Here is a 14,884-nt window from a genome sequence, read left to right as displayed (position 1 = left end):
AAAAAAAAAAATAAATTGCTTTTAAAAAACCAAAAAAAAATAAAAAACATGATTAAAAAAAAAAAAAAAATTAAAAAACACTTGATTTTAAAAAACCCAAAAAACAAAAATATACAAACTTTATTCAAAAAAAATAAAAACAAAAATAACTTGCTAAAAAAATAAAAACATAAACACAAAAATTGCTTTAAAAACAAAAAAAAAAAAAAAAACACAAAACAAAACTTGATTTTCCCAAAACCAAAAAAAAAGCCTGTTTGTGAAAATCAAAAAGCCAAAAATATTTTTTTGTGGATTTAGGTATAAATATTTAGATATAATTATATTTTGCTACATTATTAAGATATCATTCTATTTTTGTCAATGAACATTTTATACTAAATGCAGAACTGAATGCATAACAACCATTAATAAAAACATCTCCTTATAGGAATTAAATAAATGTGTGGTTTGTTATTTCAAGGCTCAGTATCATTTTAGTTATAATTGTAAAAAAGTTGTTTACAGTGGCAATGGAGCTTATTTAGACATTTAAAATTACAATACAGTTGGCACTACAACTGCTCGACCATAACCTAGGAGACAGCCCAAAAGAAAGGCAAGCAATAAATATAATGCAAGATTTCATCAATAATTTTTTTATTGTCAAAAATTATATATCCTGGCCCATTGCAATGGCCCCCCTACCCATAAAATAATTAACATATTGCTGTCTAACTTGACGGGCACTTTGGGGGGCCAAGCCAGTACGGACAGTATCCAGGCCTGGAAGGTTGGCTTCTATTTGTCCGGCCTCAGGCCCAACTGTGCCTATATAATTTGGAGCATGCTTATTTAAAAAGTTGTGCAGAATGCAGCACGATAAAACAATAAAATTAAGTTTGTATTCCGCCAAATTAATGGCTGTTTGAAACAGGCGGAACCGGCTGGCCAGAATTCCAAACGCATTCTCAACCACTCTTCTAGCTCTGGCCAGCCGGTAATTAAAAACCCTCCTCTCCGGGGTGAGTGTTCTTTGGGGGAATGGCCTCATGAGGTGCTTGCTGAGAGCGAAGGCTTCATCGGCAATGAAGACAAAGGGGAGTCCTTCCACGTTATCCTCATCAGGTGGCAATCCCAGGCCACCACTCTGGAGACGCTGGCAGAACTCCGTCTGGGCAAATACTCCTCCATCCGACATCCGGCCATTCTTCCCCACGTCCACATATAAAAAATCATAGTGTGCCGACACCACCGCCATTAAAACAATACTGTGGAACCCCTTATAATTAAAATAATATGACCCCGAATGGGGTGGTGGCACAATGTGGACATGTTTCCCATCTATAGCCCCTCCACAATTGGGAAAGTCCCAACGGCTGGCAAAATGGGATGCCACAGTCTGCCATTCCTGTGGCGTTGAAGGAAACTGGGAAATCAAAAAAGAAAACCAAAATCAATTAATTTGTAAGCTAACATTGCAAGAAAATTAGACAATTAAAAACATTATTCCCCAGCATCAGTATAACATTCAATAATTTAATTGTTCTGGAATAACTAATATGGAAAGGCACACTTATCAGATTGCTCACCCCCTCTGATGGAACATTGATTACATTTTAGGGGGTTGTGAAATCCCTAAAAAAAATTACTTTGAGGACACGCAGGAATTTAGGGACTAAAAAGGCTACAAGACTGCAGTTGTCGCACTCTGCAGGTGCAGTTGCTAACCAGCTTACAGTAAATGAGGTAATGTAAAAAGGCATTCATGTTGCAAGGAGTACACAATCACATGCAAGGGCAATTAATGAAAACACTTTGAGGCTTGCATATGATTTGATGATGGAAATCAGCAGAGCTTCTGCTCATTTACTAAAGCACTGGAACAAATGCACTTGTAGAGTGCACATGCATTTTGCAAAGTGCCACATATATTTGCTTTAGACAAATCAACACCACAGAACATTCCAGCAAATTTTAACGAGGGTGGGGGTGGGGGGGTTGTGAAATCTAGATAATTGCTCATTAGCAGCAAACTATTTGGAGTGAGTTTAGGTGGGGGGGGGGGGTTGTGAAATCTAGATAATTGCTCATTAGCAGCAAACTATTTGGAGTGAGTTTAGGTGGGGGGGGGGGGGGGTTGTGAAATCTAGATAATTGCTCATTAGCAGCAAACTATTTGGAGTGAGTTTAGGTGGGGGGGGGGGGGGGGGGGTTGTGAAATCTAGATAATTGCTCATTAGCAGCAAACTATTTGGAGTGAGTTTAGGTGGGGGGGGGGGGTTGTGAAATCTAGATAATTGCTCATTAGCAGCAAACTATTTGGAGTGAGTTTAGGTGGGGGGGGGGGGGGGGGGTGTGAAATCTAGATAATTGCTCATTAGCAGCAAACTATTTGGAGTGAGTTTAGGTGGGGGGGGGGGGGGGTTGTGAAATCTAGATAATTGCTCATTAGCAGCAAACTATTTGGAGTGAGTTTAGGTGGGGGGGGGGGGGGGGGTGTGAAATCTAGATAATTGCTCATTAGCAGCAAACTATTTGGAGTGAGTTTAGGTGGGGGGGGGGGTTGTGAAATCTAGATAATTGCTCATTAGCAGCAAACTAAATACACTCAAACAAAATACATTCCAAATGAGTAGACTAGGTGGATATGTTCCCATCACTTCATGCTGGGAAGGTTATTGAAGGAAAATATACATGCATGACAAAAAATAACAGGAAAAAAATCCAGCATGTGTGAGGATAAAAAGGGGACATTCACACTATATTGCAATGATGGTAAGTAGTGTTTGAAGCAAGAAATACATTATATTATCAAAGATTACATAAAAGAACATGTGATGCTAATAAAAGAAAAATATCTTACCTTAATATAGTCCTTCTGCAGGACCTGTATGATGGCAGAACAGGTCTCTGGGATAATGATCCCCAGAGCCTGGGGGGAGATGCCTGTCGAGAACTTAAGGTCCTGCAGGCTTCTCCCTGTGGCCAAATACCGCAAGGTAGCGACCAGCCTCTGCTCCGGAGTGATGGCTTGCCTCATGCAGGTATCCTGCCTGCTGATATAGGGGGTCAGCAAAGCCAACAAACGGTCAAAAACGGGGTCCGTCATCCGGAGAAAGTTCCTGAAATCCTCAGGATTATTCTCACGGATCTCACGGAGCAAAGGCATGTGACAGAACTGGTCACGCTGAAGCAACCAATTCTTGGTCCATGAACTCCTCCTCGCCCTGTTCATGGACTGGTCTTGGGCTGAAGAATAAACTACAGCACCAAGCACATACAATGCACGAGCTCGACGACGAGTACGTACAGGTAACATGGCTTCAAAACGGTCGGCTGGTCAGAACGCACTAAACAGAACGCACTGAAGAACAGCAAGGCCTGTGAAGAACGACCTGAAAATCAGGAACGAGCGGCCAATAAAACAAAGATTTCTCAATGCCAACTGACCAAACGCACTGAAAAGCAGATACAAACCTCACAAGCACAGACTGAACAACAGTTAAAACGAACTGAAAAATACGAGTCTCACAAGCGCGAATCGTCTCTCACCAAACTTCTACTAACACGAGATAAACACGAGATTAGCAGAAGGAGCCCAAAGGGTGTCGTACGGGCTATTGAACTTCCGTTTTATAGTCTCGTCGGACTTGGTGTACGTCACCGCGTACTAGGCTGTCGTACTTTTGTGTGGTCGTGTGTGCGCAAGTCCGTTCGTAACAAAGTCTGCCGCAAGTCCGCCGAAGGTACGTCGGAAGTCTGTCGGACAGGCTGTCGGACTTTTGTAGACGAAAAGTCCGACCGTGTGTACGCGGCATAAGATGCTTTTTTATACTCAATCCCATTACCTGTTGCCAATAACCCTAATTAATTGCAAAATGTTCTTCCAGCTTTTCCTTGTTAGTACCACCTATTTTGCCAGCTATTTGTTGCCCTGTCCCAACTTTTTGAGATGTGTTGCTGTAATCACTTTCAAAATGACCTTATTTTATTTTTTTTTTGTAACCATTTCAATACTGGGCACTTTCCTACTCAGGTTTTTTCAGCTTTCAGCGTTGTCGCACTTTAAATGACAATTGTGCGGTCATACAACACTGTACTCATATGACAGATAGAGATTTCTTTTGGTGGTATTTAATCACCACTGAGTAGGGATGAGCTTTGTGTTCGAATCAAACCCATCTTCAACTCGAACATCGTGTGTTCGGTTGTTCGCCGAATTACGAACGATATGGGCCGCACCAAATTCGAGTGGCGCCTCACAGCCCATAATTCACTGCGGCATCGCAGTGCATTGCTGGCTGATGATTGGCCAAGCATGCACTATGACCCGCATGCTTGGCCAATTACAGCGCCGTCTGAACAGAGAGCCGTAATTGGCCAAAGCCAAGGAGGCTTTGGCCAATTATGGCTCATGGGGTTTAGTACACGCCCCACACTATATAAGGCCGTCTGCACAGGAGCCCTGTGTAGTGTGTTCCGGCGCTCAGACAGAGACAGAGATAGAGAGAGAGAGAGACACAGACAGTGTCATTTGATTTAAGTTAGATAGAGTGGGCAGGTCGAGTCAGTTAGCTGCAGTTACAGTGCATTGTGTATATATATGCATCCCAGGTGTTATATATACATATATATGCACTGCATTCAGTTTAGCTAGATCTTGTTCTTCTTTTCCTAATGTACTGACAGGCAGGTGTTTTTACAGTATTTCTAGTTACTGTACTGTGTACCCTGCACAGTCTCACCTACAGTATAGCTACCTGCAGCCAGTTGCTTGTGTAGGCTCATTGAAGTATTTCCAGCTACTGTACTGTGCACCCTGCACAGTCTCACCTACAGTATAGTTACCTGCAGCCAGGTGCTTGTGTAGGCTCTTTGAAGTATTTCCAGTTACTGTACTGTGTACTCTGCACAGTCTCACCTACAGTATAGCTACCTGCAGCCAGGTGCTTGTGTAGGCTCTTTGAAGTATTTCCAGTTACTGTACTGTGTACCCTGCACGGTCTCACCTACAGTATAGCTACCTGCAGCTAGGTGCTTGTGTAGGCTCATTGAAGTATTTCCAGCTACTGTACTGTGTACCCTGCACAGTCTCACCTACAATATAGCTACCTGCAGCCAGGTGCTTGTGTAGGCTCTTTGAAGTATTTCTAGTTACTATACTGTGTACTCTGCACAGTCTCACCTACAGTATAGCTACCTGCAGCTAGGTGCATGTGTAGGCTCATTGAAGTATTTCCATTTACTGTACTATGTACCCTGCACAGTTGCACCTACAGTATAGCTACCTGAAGACAAGTGCAGGTGTTATCATACTAATAATACTAAAGGCAGGCAGTTGATTCTGCTAGCTGCAGTAGCTCACTGCAGGCCAATAGTATGTCTGGAAGGCCAACAAGGAGAGGCAGACAGTCACAAGCCAATAAAAGAGGCTCTGTGTCTAGAGGCAACAGTGCTGGTCGTGGACATGGTGCATCCTCATCAGCACGTGGCCGTGGGACATGCTTGGCCTTTTTTTCGGCAGCTGGGCGTGTTGAGCCGCAACATTCGGAAGACTTTGTCGAGTGGATGACCAAGCCGTCCTCATCCTCCTCATCCTCTCTCACCCAGTGCTTAGGGTACTTTGTCTGGCAAAGCAGCTGCCAACGTGGCCTCTTCCCTCAGCTCAATGGCATCAGTGACTCCTTCCCTAGCCCCACCATGTCCTTTTGAGGAGTCCCTCGAACTGTTTGCCCACAGTGTTGGGTACATGCTCCAGGAGGATGCCCAGCGTTTTGAAGGCTCCAATGATGGTACTCAGCTAGAGGAAGGCAGTAACGTGAGCCCAGACAGAGGGGGTGCCCAAGAAGGACAGCAATCTGGCAGTCATGTTCCCCCTGCTGCAGCATACTACCAGGTTTGCTCCAGTGATGAGGGGGGAGGGGATGATGAGTTCACTGACTCCATGTGGGTGCCTGATAGGAGAGAGGAGGAGGAGGCACATCATCAACGAGGCAGGATGCCCTCCAGGGGCCAGCCTAAGGGCAGCACACTGACTGCATCACACCGCAGAACTCCGCATGTGCAGGGCGCTGCTGTCTCTGCGCGTTATTCCAAAAGTTCTTTGGTGTGGGCCTTTTTTGAGATGAGTGCATCAGATCGCACCGCTGCTATTTGCAACATATGTCTCAAGCGTATATCGCGTAGCCAAAACATCTCCCGCTTGGGCACCACATGCTTGACCAGACATATGTTGACCTGCCATGCAGTTCGTTGGCAAGCGTACCTCAAAGACCCACACCAAAGAACAAAGAGGACCTCTCCTTGCTCCTCATCAGCTGGGATCTCCAACCCCACTATACCTTCAGTCCTCTCTAAGACCTGCACTGAGCGGAATGAAGGTGTAGAATTAGGTGTGTCACAGCCAAGTACTTGTGGGCAATCTGCTATCGGTACACCGATGTGAGATAGTACCAGGCACATTTCCCTGCCCCAGCTGCTGCACCGCAGAAAGTTTGCTCCCAGCCATCTACATGCCCAGCGGTTGAATGCTAGCTTGGCAAAATTTCTAGCACTTCAACTGCTACTTTTTACATTGGTATACTCTGCCCCCTTCCGTGAGTTTGTGGAATGTACAGTTCCTTAGTGGCAGGTTCCCAAACGCCACTTTTTCTCACGGAAGGCGATTCCGGCTCTCTACCGGCATGTGGAAGGCAATGTCTTGGCCTCGCTGGACAGGGCGGTCAGTGGTAAGGTGCATATTACCGCTGACTCATGGTCCAGCAGGCATGGACAGGGACGTTACCTAAGTTTCACGGCGCATTGGGTGACTCTGCTGGCAGCTGGGAAGGATGCAGGACAAGGTGTAGTAGTGTTGGAGGTTGTTTTGCCACCACGCCTCCAAAATGCCACTACTGGTGATTCTGACACACCTCTCTCCTCCACCCCCTCCTCTTCTTCTTCCTCCATGGCTTCTTCCTGTGCTTTGTCCTCGGAACCAGCAGTGCTCCGTAGGCATTCAAGGGGCTACGCAAGTACGCAGGCCAAAAGATGCCAACCGTTGCTTGAGCTGGTGTGCTTGGGGGACAGGAGCCACACTGGGGCAGAGATTATGTCAGCTCTGCAGGGGCAGGTTCAGAGGTGGTTGACGCCACGCCAACTTAAGGCAGGAATGGTGGTTTGCGACAATGGCACCAACCTCCTCTCCGCCCTCCGACAGGGACAACTGACCCATGTGCCCTGTTTGGCTCACGTCCTTAACTTGGTGGTGCAGCGGTTCTTGGGCAGGTACCCGGGCTTACAGGATGTCCTAAGGCAGGCCAGGAAAGTCTGTGTGCATTTCCGCCGGTCATATAATGCCGGTGCTCGGCTGACAGACCTCCAAAAGGAATTTAACCTGCCCAAGAATTGCCTAATCTGTGACATGCCCACCAGGTGGAACTCAACATTGGCCATGCTGCAGCACTGCACATGCAGCAGAAGGACATCAATGAGTACCTGTGCGACTATGGCACCAGGACAGGGTCAGGGGAGCTTGTTTTTTTTCCCCACGCCAGTGGGCCATGATCAGGGATACATGCACTGTCCTGTCACCATTTGAGGAGGCCATGAGGATAGTGAGCAGTGACAGTGCATGCATCAGTGACACTGTCCCCCTTGTCCACCTGTTGAAGCACACGCTGCATGGAATAAGGGACAGGGCACTTGAGGCAGAACAGAGGCAGGAAGAGGAGGACTTCCCTAGCTCTCAAGGCCCCCTTTATCCAGACAGTGTTCCTACGTGCCCGCCGATCACACAGGAAGAGGAGGACGAGGATTGTGTCAGCATGGAGGTGGAGCCTGGCACTCAGCATCAGCAGCAGTCTTTAGGGATCATTTACAGTCCCAAGAAACCCATGGACTTGTACGTTGCTGGGAGGAGGTGGCTGCGGATCATGTCTTCCTTAGAGACCCAGAGGACTCCGGACCGAATGCCTCAGAAAACCTACGCTGCATAGCCTCCCTGATCCTGCAAAGCCTGCGGAAGGATCCTCGTATTCGTGGTATCAAGGAGAGGGGAGATCTGACTTGGACACCTTTCCCACTGAAAATACTCTGGGTTACTGGGTCCTGAGGATGGATCACTGGCCAGAGCTTGCACAGTATGCAATTGAGCTACTGGCCTGTCCTATATCCAGCGTTCTTTCGGAATGCACATTCAGTGCACATTCAGTGCTGCTGGAGTCGGTCGATCGACTGACCTTCATAAAAATGAATCAGTCTTGGATCACCCCAGCTACCAAGCACCTGATGCTCATGTAACCAAATATTTTTTTTTGAAATGTCAGATCCCTTCAAGACTGTCTATGCTGATGCTAAATGACTATCCTGTTATGCTGAGTAATTATCCTCTTCCTCCTCAATGATCATGCTGATAGCTTGTAAGAACATTTTTGGTTCTGGGCGCCGCCACCAGTGGCTAAGGCCCAATTTTTCAGCCCCTGTTTAACAGGGGCGTGTAATTAAAATTTTTGATGCAATACTTTGCATCAGGGCTCGTTCCTGCGCTCCAACTACAGTATCTGTGAGGGGTTGCAGTGTTGTGGCACCAGCACCAGTGCCTAAAGCCCAATTTTTCAGCCCCTGTTTAACAGGGGCGTTTAATTACAATTTTTATGCAATACTTTGCAGCAGGGCTCGTTCCTGCACTCCAACTAGAGTATCTGTGAGGGGTTGCAGTGTTGTGGCACCAGCACCAGTGCCTAAGGCCCAATTTGTCTGCCCCCGTTCAACAGGGACATGTAATTAGAATTCTTGATCTAATATTTCACAGCAGGGCCCGTTTCTGCGCCCACCAAGAGTAACTGTGAGGACTTACAGTGTTGTGTCACCAGCACCACCACCATCGGACCAATTTTTCTGCCCCTGTTCAACAGGGGCATGCAATTACAATTCTTGATCTAATATTTCACAGCAGGGCCCTGTGAAATCTACCCATAGGAAGGGAAATTCTCTCCTGTAAGAGTTAATATGAGAAAAACTTTTCTCCTTTCCACTGATGCTTTATCACCAATCCTTCTTTCACTAAAAACCCCAAATTTTCAAAAAACATTTGTCATTGGGACAGAAAGTAAGATGAAATCTTCTAAAGAGGAGCACACACAGCAAAACAAATGTCACAGGGGTGATAACCCTTCCCTAGGTTTTCCAAAAAGCTTAAAATAGATTTTTTGGCTGGAGCTAAACACGTTAAAAATGTACCAGTTCAAAATTACAAACGGATTCTACTTAACAGCAAACCTACAGTCACTGTCTTGTTTGCACCGCCTGTATACTGCTCTTCAGAGTATATAGGGCCTGGTGGCCCCACACCTTTCCCTTTTTAATTTGGGTGCGGGGTTCCCCTTAATATCCATACAAGACCCAAAGGGCCTGGTAATGGACTAGGGGGTACCCATGCCGTTTGTCTCACTGATTTTCATCCATATTACCAGGACCCGACATTACATTAAAGCCGCAAGCAGTTTTAAATGACTTTTATTCCTTTAAAAATTTTTGTGCAGGGACCGTTCTAAACACGGGAAACACGCCCCACTTTACAGGCATACTATAGACACCCCCTGGGTACGATATTTAAAGGAATATTTCACTTTTTTTTTTACTTTAAGCATCATTAAAATCACTGCTCCCGAAAAAACGGCCATTTTTAAAACTTTTTTTTGTATTGATATATGTCCCCTGGGGCAGGACCCGGGTCCCCAAACCCTTTTTAGGACAATACCATGCAAATTAGCCTTTAAAATTAGCACTTTTGATTTCGAACGTTCGAGTCCCTTTGACGTCAATGGGGTTCTAACGTTCGTGCGAATTTTCGGTCTTTTCGCAGGTTCTGGTGTGAACCGAACCGGGAGGTGTTCGGCTCATCCCTACCACTCAGTATTTTTATTTTCGGCTAAACAAATGAAAAACGACTGAAAATTTTGCAAAAAAACCCCCAAAAAGGTTTTCTTCGTTTGTTATACAATTTTGCAAATAAGTAGTTTTTCTTCTTCACTGATGTGCGCTGATGAGGCTGCACTGTTGGGCACTGATAGGCTGCATTAATGGACACTAATGAGGCTGCATTGATGGGCACTGATGAGGCTGCACTGATGGGCACTGATTAGCACTGATAGGTACTGATGAGGCTGCTTTGATGGGCACTGATGAGGCTGCTTTGATGGGCACTGATGAGGCGGCACTGATAAGCTGCACTGATGGGCACTGATGAGACTGCACTGATATGGCAGCACTGAAATTTTGCACTGATGGACACTGATATGCTGCACTGATGGGGCTGCACTGATAGTCGGGGCACTGATGATCAGTGCCTTGATTATCATTGTATATGTCCCCTGTAACTGGAAAGCCGGTTATCGGCTTTCCTTTCTGCAGACACTGATAGTGCTGAGGAAAGGAAATGCAGATTACTGGCATTTGTTTATATGTAATCAGCTGTGATTGGACACAGCTGATCACATGGTAAAGAGCCTACGTTCTTTACCCTGATCGATGATGCACTGTGTTCGAGCGGCGCAATGCAAAGAATGTCATATGGTGTCCAGGCCCGGATTTACTCCCTTTGCCGCCCCAAGGCCGGGTCCTACAATGCCGCCCCCCCCCACACACACACACACACACACACCACCATTCTCGTCCTTTATCGATGACTGCTACAATAGATCAATTAAAAACATATCTCCACGCACGAGAACACTGAAAATAACTGGCTTTAATTGTACAGACTGAAAATACTCTGTAATGCAGAAAATGCCTTTTAAAGATTGTAGCAGTAAAAAACTCCCTACAATTTTTTAGTTCTAACTTTTCTTTTGGCAAACTCATCGATAATATCTTCGTAGGACAAAGTATTTCAAAGTTCTGACTCAATGGCAAGTAAAGCTAAACTGTTCAGTCTTTCTTGACCCAAAGATGATCGTAAACAGTTCTTTATGCAAATACATTTCATTCATTTTTATGCAAAACAGCTCAGTTGCAGTGCATAGAAACAGTATGCATTTTGCACCACACTGCTCAGCACACAGTGGCGCTGTTGCAGTGTGAACAGGACTGTCTTCAGTCCCCCCCTTCACATTACGACCCACTTTTACATCAGTGTCCTTAGGGGGGGTTGTTTGATGGTACCCATCCATATGATGGGGGGTTTTGCTGGTACCCATACATGGAAGGATGGGGATTGAAGTTGGGTACCTTCAGGCCTTAAGGGTTAACCTGGAGGAGTTTAAAAGGTTAGGTCACTGGGTAGGTTGTGATAATGCCTCCAGGGGTTGCCGACTGGTAGGTTTAAAATTAAGAAGTTGATCCCAGTGACCAGGGTTATAGTTGTTATTACAGTGAATTTACCCTCATAAGTTATTTAAGAAAGTTTACAGTTATTTATGATATTTATGTTATTTTATAAAGTTTTAATAAATAGGCCGTAAGGCCATTTACTCCAAGAACTAGTCTGAGCCATCCATGATGTTTTTGGAGGGAGGGTATGTGTGGAAAGGATGGTATTAGGTATCTGGGCTTAAGTCCTACAATGTCAAGTAAACCTGAGCTACAGTCTACTTCCTGACAAAAAACGTACACACACACACACACACACACACAATCAGTGTGCTGGTTAATGGCAAAATGCAGGCCTAGAGTTGGAGACTTCATCCTTCTCAAGTCTCTACAAAGCCTCTGAGCTCCAGTCCAGGATTTACTAATCCCAGAGGAAATAGAAAACCCTGTTTCCTCCCTATGAGACATGCACCCTGGAACTTCTCGCCTGAGAACCCTAGGTGTCACCAGTATTCTTTTACTTTGTGGCATGGTGCTGTCACTTTCAGGAACAGACAATGGCCTACATATTTCTCTTGGTATGGGTTTTCTTTAAAGAACATGCATAATGTTATATAGTATAAATATATATATATATATATATATATATATATATATAGACCCTTTTCTGTGCACTCTATGTTACATATTACTGACCTCTAAGCGTCACTTACTGCTGCCCCTTTATTCTGCAATAAATACTACTGACCTCTGAATCATTTACTACCAGCCTCTGACCTCTGCGTCACTTACTACTGACCACTGCATCACTTACTACCAACCTCTGCGTCACTTACTACTGAACTCTGCATCACTTACTACTGACCTCTGTGTCACTTACTACTGACCTCTGCGTCACTTACTACTGACCTCTGCATCACTTACTACTGACTTCTGAACTTTGTTTCTATTTTTTGCCCATGTAGCATACCTGACATATACAAGAAAAAGCATGGGCAGTTGTGGCATCATGACCCAATGAACTCACCAGCAAATGCAACACAAAGCCAGGGTCCCTTGGGTACAATTCAGGAAGGCAAGTGGTAATTTGTGCTGGAGGTGGCTTTGTCAATTGGGGGTGAGAGGTTTGTATGGGGAGGGGAGGGAAATTTTTGCTTGGATGGCACACTTTGTCATAATTGCTTTTGTCCTTTACATTCTGTGCATTACTTACTCCTGACCCCTGGACTGCATTAAAGACCACAGCAGAGTAGACTCAGTTTTTTTAAATGACATTCCTTAAAGAGGAGGTCCGGCCATTTTTTTTTTTTTTTTAAAGTCAGCAACTACAAACACTGTAGCTGCTGACTTTTAATAAGGGCACTTACCTGTCCAGTGAGCCCGCGATGTCGGCCCCCTGAGGTCGATCCGTCCACCGGATTGGGTGTCAGTGCCGCCATCCTAACGAAGCGAAACAGGCAGCGGAGCCTTGCAGCTTCACTGCCCGTTTCCTACTGCGCATGCACAAGTCGCACGGCGCTTTGTGAATGGACGCCTGTCTACTAGGACACACACATGTCCCAGAAGACATCGCACCCCATCTCCCAGGAAACAATGTGAGGGAGGACCAGAACCGCAGAGTAGGAAGTGGCAGATTAGGACGATCTGCCTAGCAACAGCCATTTCTGGTAAGTAAAATTTTTTTTTTCAAATGTTTTTTAATGTATTTTAAGGAGCGTGTTTATGTTTTTTTTTTTTTTTTTTAGGGTGGACCTCCGCTTTAATGATATTCCTCTCCAACTGTTAGCACAGCTTGGCCACACCCACCATTTTGCACGGTGTGCCACTACTAGCCATGCCCCCTGTTCCACCCTGGTCCCAATCCCATTAAAAGTTGGTGTGGTCAGTAGGGTGTCTCCAGCTTTTATTTTGAAAACCTGATCACCTTTTTGTACGGTATTGTGTTTGGAGTAAATGCTAACACTAAGGAGAAAGAGACTTTTTTCAGAAGAAGACATAGATCAAAAGCCTAACAACAAACAATAGACATAGGTGGATATGGGACTGAATAAAAATATGACACTCACCTGTACAATTATTGGAGGAGTTTGTGAACCCACTCATGCAGTCACACCAGTATAATCCATCTATGTTTTTACATGTACCGTGAGGGCCACAGATGTAGGGGTCTTCTTTACACTCATCAATGTCTGTAGATATAGAGTTAAATTTAGTGAAATGTTAGACACATGAGGGGGTAACTACAATCATCACTCACTCATACCTACCAACTTTTGAACTTCAAAATGAAGTACAGTTAAGGCAAGGGGTGACCTGTGGTGCGTTATATGTGCTGTGTCGCCAAAGTCTTACCAGTGGGAGGGGCTTAGGGGCGTGGTTAATCAAAACAAAGCTTCCTTGTACCTTCCTTGTACCTATAAAATATGCAGAGTGCAGGATTGAAGAGTACACTACATACAGAGTGCAGAGTTGAGGGGTGCGCCACACACAGTGCATGGTTGAACAGTGTGCTACATACAGGGTGTAGAGTTCAGTAGTGCACTACATACAGAGTGCAGGATTGAAGAGGATGCTACGAACAGAGTGCAGGGCTGAGGAGTGGGGTACATGCAGAATCAAGGGTTGAAAAGTGCCCTACATACAGAGTGCAGGGTTGGGGGTGCGCTGTGTACAGAGTGCAGGGTTGAGGAGTGCTTTACATATAAAGTGCATGGTTGAGGGGTGTGCTACATACAGAGTGCAGGGTTGAGGAGCACGCTGTGTACAGAGTGTCAGGTTGAGGTGTGCGCTACATACAGAATGCAGGGTTGAGGAGTGCGCTACAGAATGGAGTATTGAGGAGTGTGCTACATACAAAGTGCAGGGTTGAGGGGTGCGCTACAGTACATACAGAGTGCAGGGCTGAGGTGTGCGCTATGTACTGAGTGCAGGGTTGAGGTGTGCGCAATGTACTGAGTGTAACATTGAGGGGTGCGCTATGTACTGAGTGCAGGGTTGAGGGGTGCAGTACATACAGAGTGCATGGTTAAGGTGTGCACAATGTACTGAGTGTAGCATTGAGGGGTGCGCTATGTACTGACTGCATGGTTGTGGGGTGCGCTATATACTGAGTGTAGCATTGAGGTGTGCACAATGTACTGAGTGCAGGGTTGAGGGGTGCACTACATACTGAGTGCAGGGTTGAGGGGTGCGGTACATACAGAGTTCACGGTTGAGGTGTGCGCTACATACAAAGTGCAGGGTTGAGGTGTGCGCTACGTACTGAATGCAGGGTTGAGGGGTGCGCTATGTACTGAGTGCAGGGCTGAGGGGTGCGCTACATACTGAGTGCAGGGTTGAGGGGTGCGCTACGTACTGAGTGCAGGGTTGAGGCGTACACGACACTGTATGCTGTGTACTCCCAAGTTCTACCCCCAAGTACAAAGTTCTCCCCCCAATTCCAGTACAGAGCTCTCTTCCTGCCACAAATCGTCTCCCAAAAAAGAAGTGGTTGAATGAAAAGATTTCTGGAAACAGATGAGACATTTATAGCCCCTCAGCTATGGCTAACCTCCCGGGGGGTCCTCACACACTGCTGTCTCTAGAGATTGCAGGGAATAAAGCCAAAACTATC

The 14,884-nt window shown here is 45.6% G+C and overlaps 1 protein-coding gene across 1 annotated transcript in view; it reads right to left on the bottom strand.

Moving 5' to 3' along the window:
- Positions 1 to 13,462, bottom strand: part of LOC141133220 (adhesion G protein-coupled receptor E3-like) — a 247,337-nt gene extending 233,875 nt beyond the window's left edge. The window contains exon 1 of the mRNA XM_073622459.1: positions 13,338 to 13,462. Within this exon, the coding sequence (XP_073478560.1) occupies positions 13,338 to 13,374 (37 nt within the window). The 5' untranslated portion in view covers positions 13,375 to 13,462. The remainder of the gene's footprint in view (positions 1 to 13,337) is intronic.
- Between the last annotated feature and the right edge of the window lie 1,422 nt (positions 13,463 to 14,884).

This window comes from Aquarana catesbeiana, linkage group LG03 (genome assembly GCF_042186555.1).
Source record: "Aquarana catesbeiana isolate 2022-GZ linkage group LG03, ASM4218655v1, whole genome shotgun sequence".
In the NCBI taxonomy this organism is placed as follows: Eukaryota; Metazoa; Chordata; class Amphibia; order Anura; family Ranidae; genus Aquarana; species Aquarana catesbeiana.
This window is presented reverse-complemented; position numbering and strand designations above follow the sequence as displayed.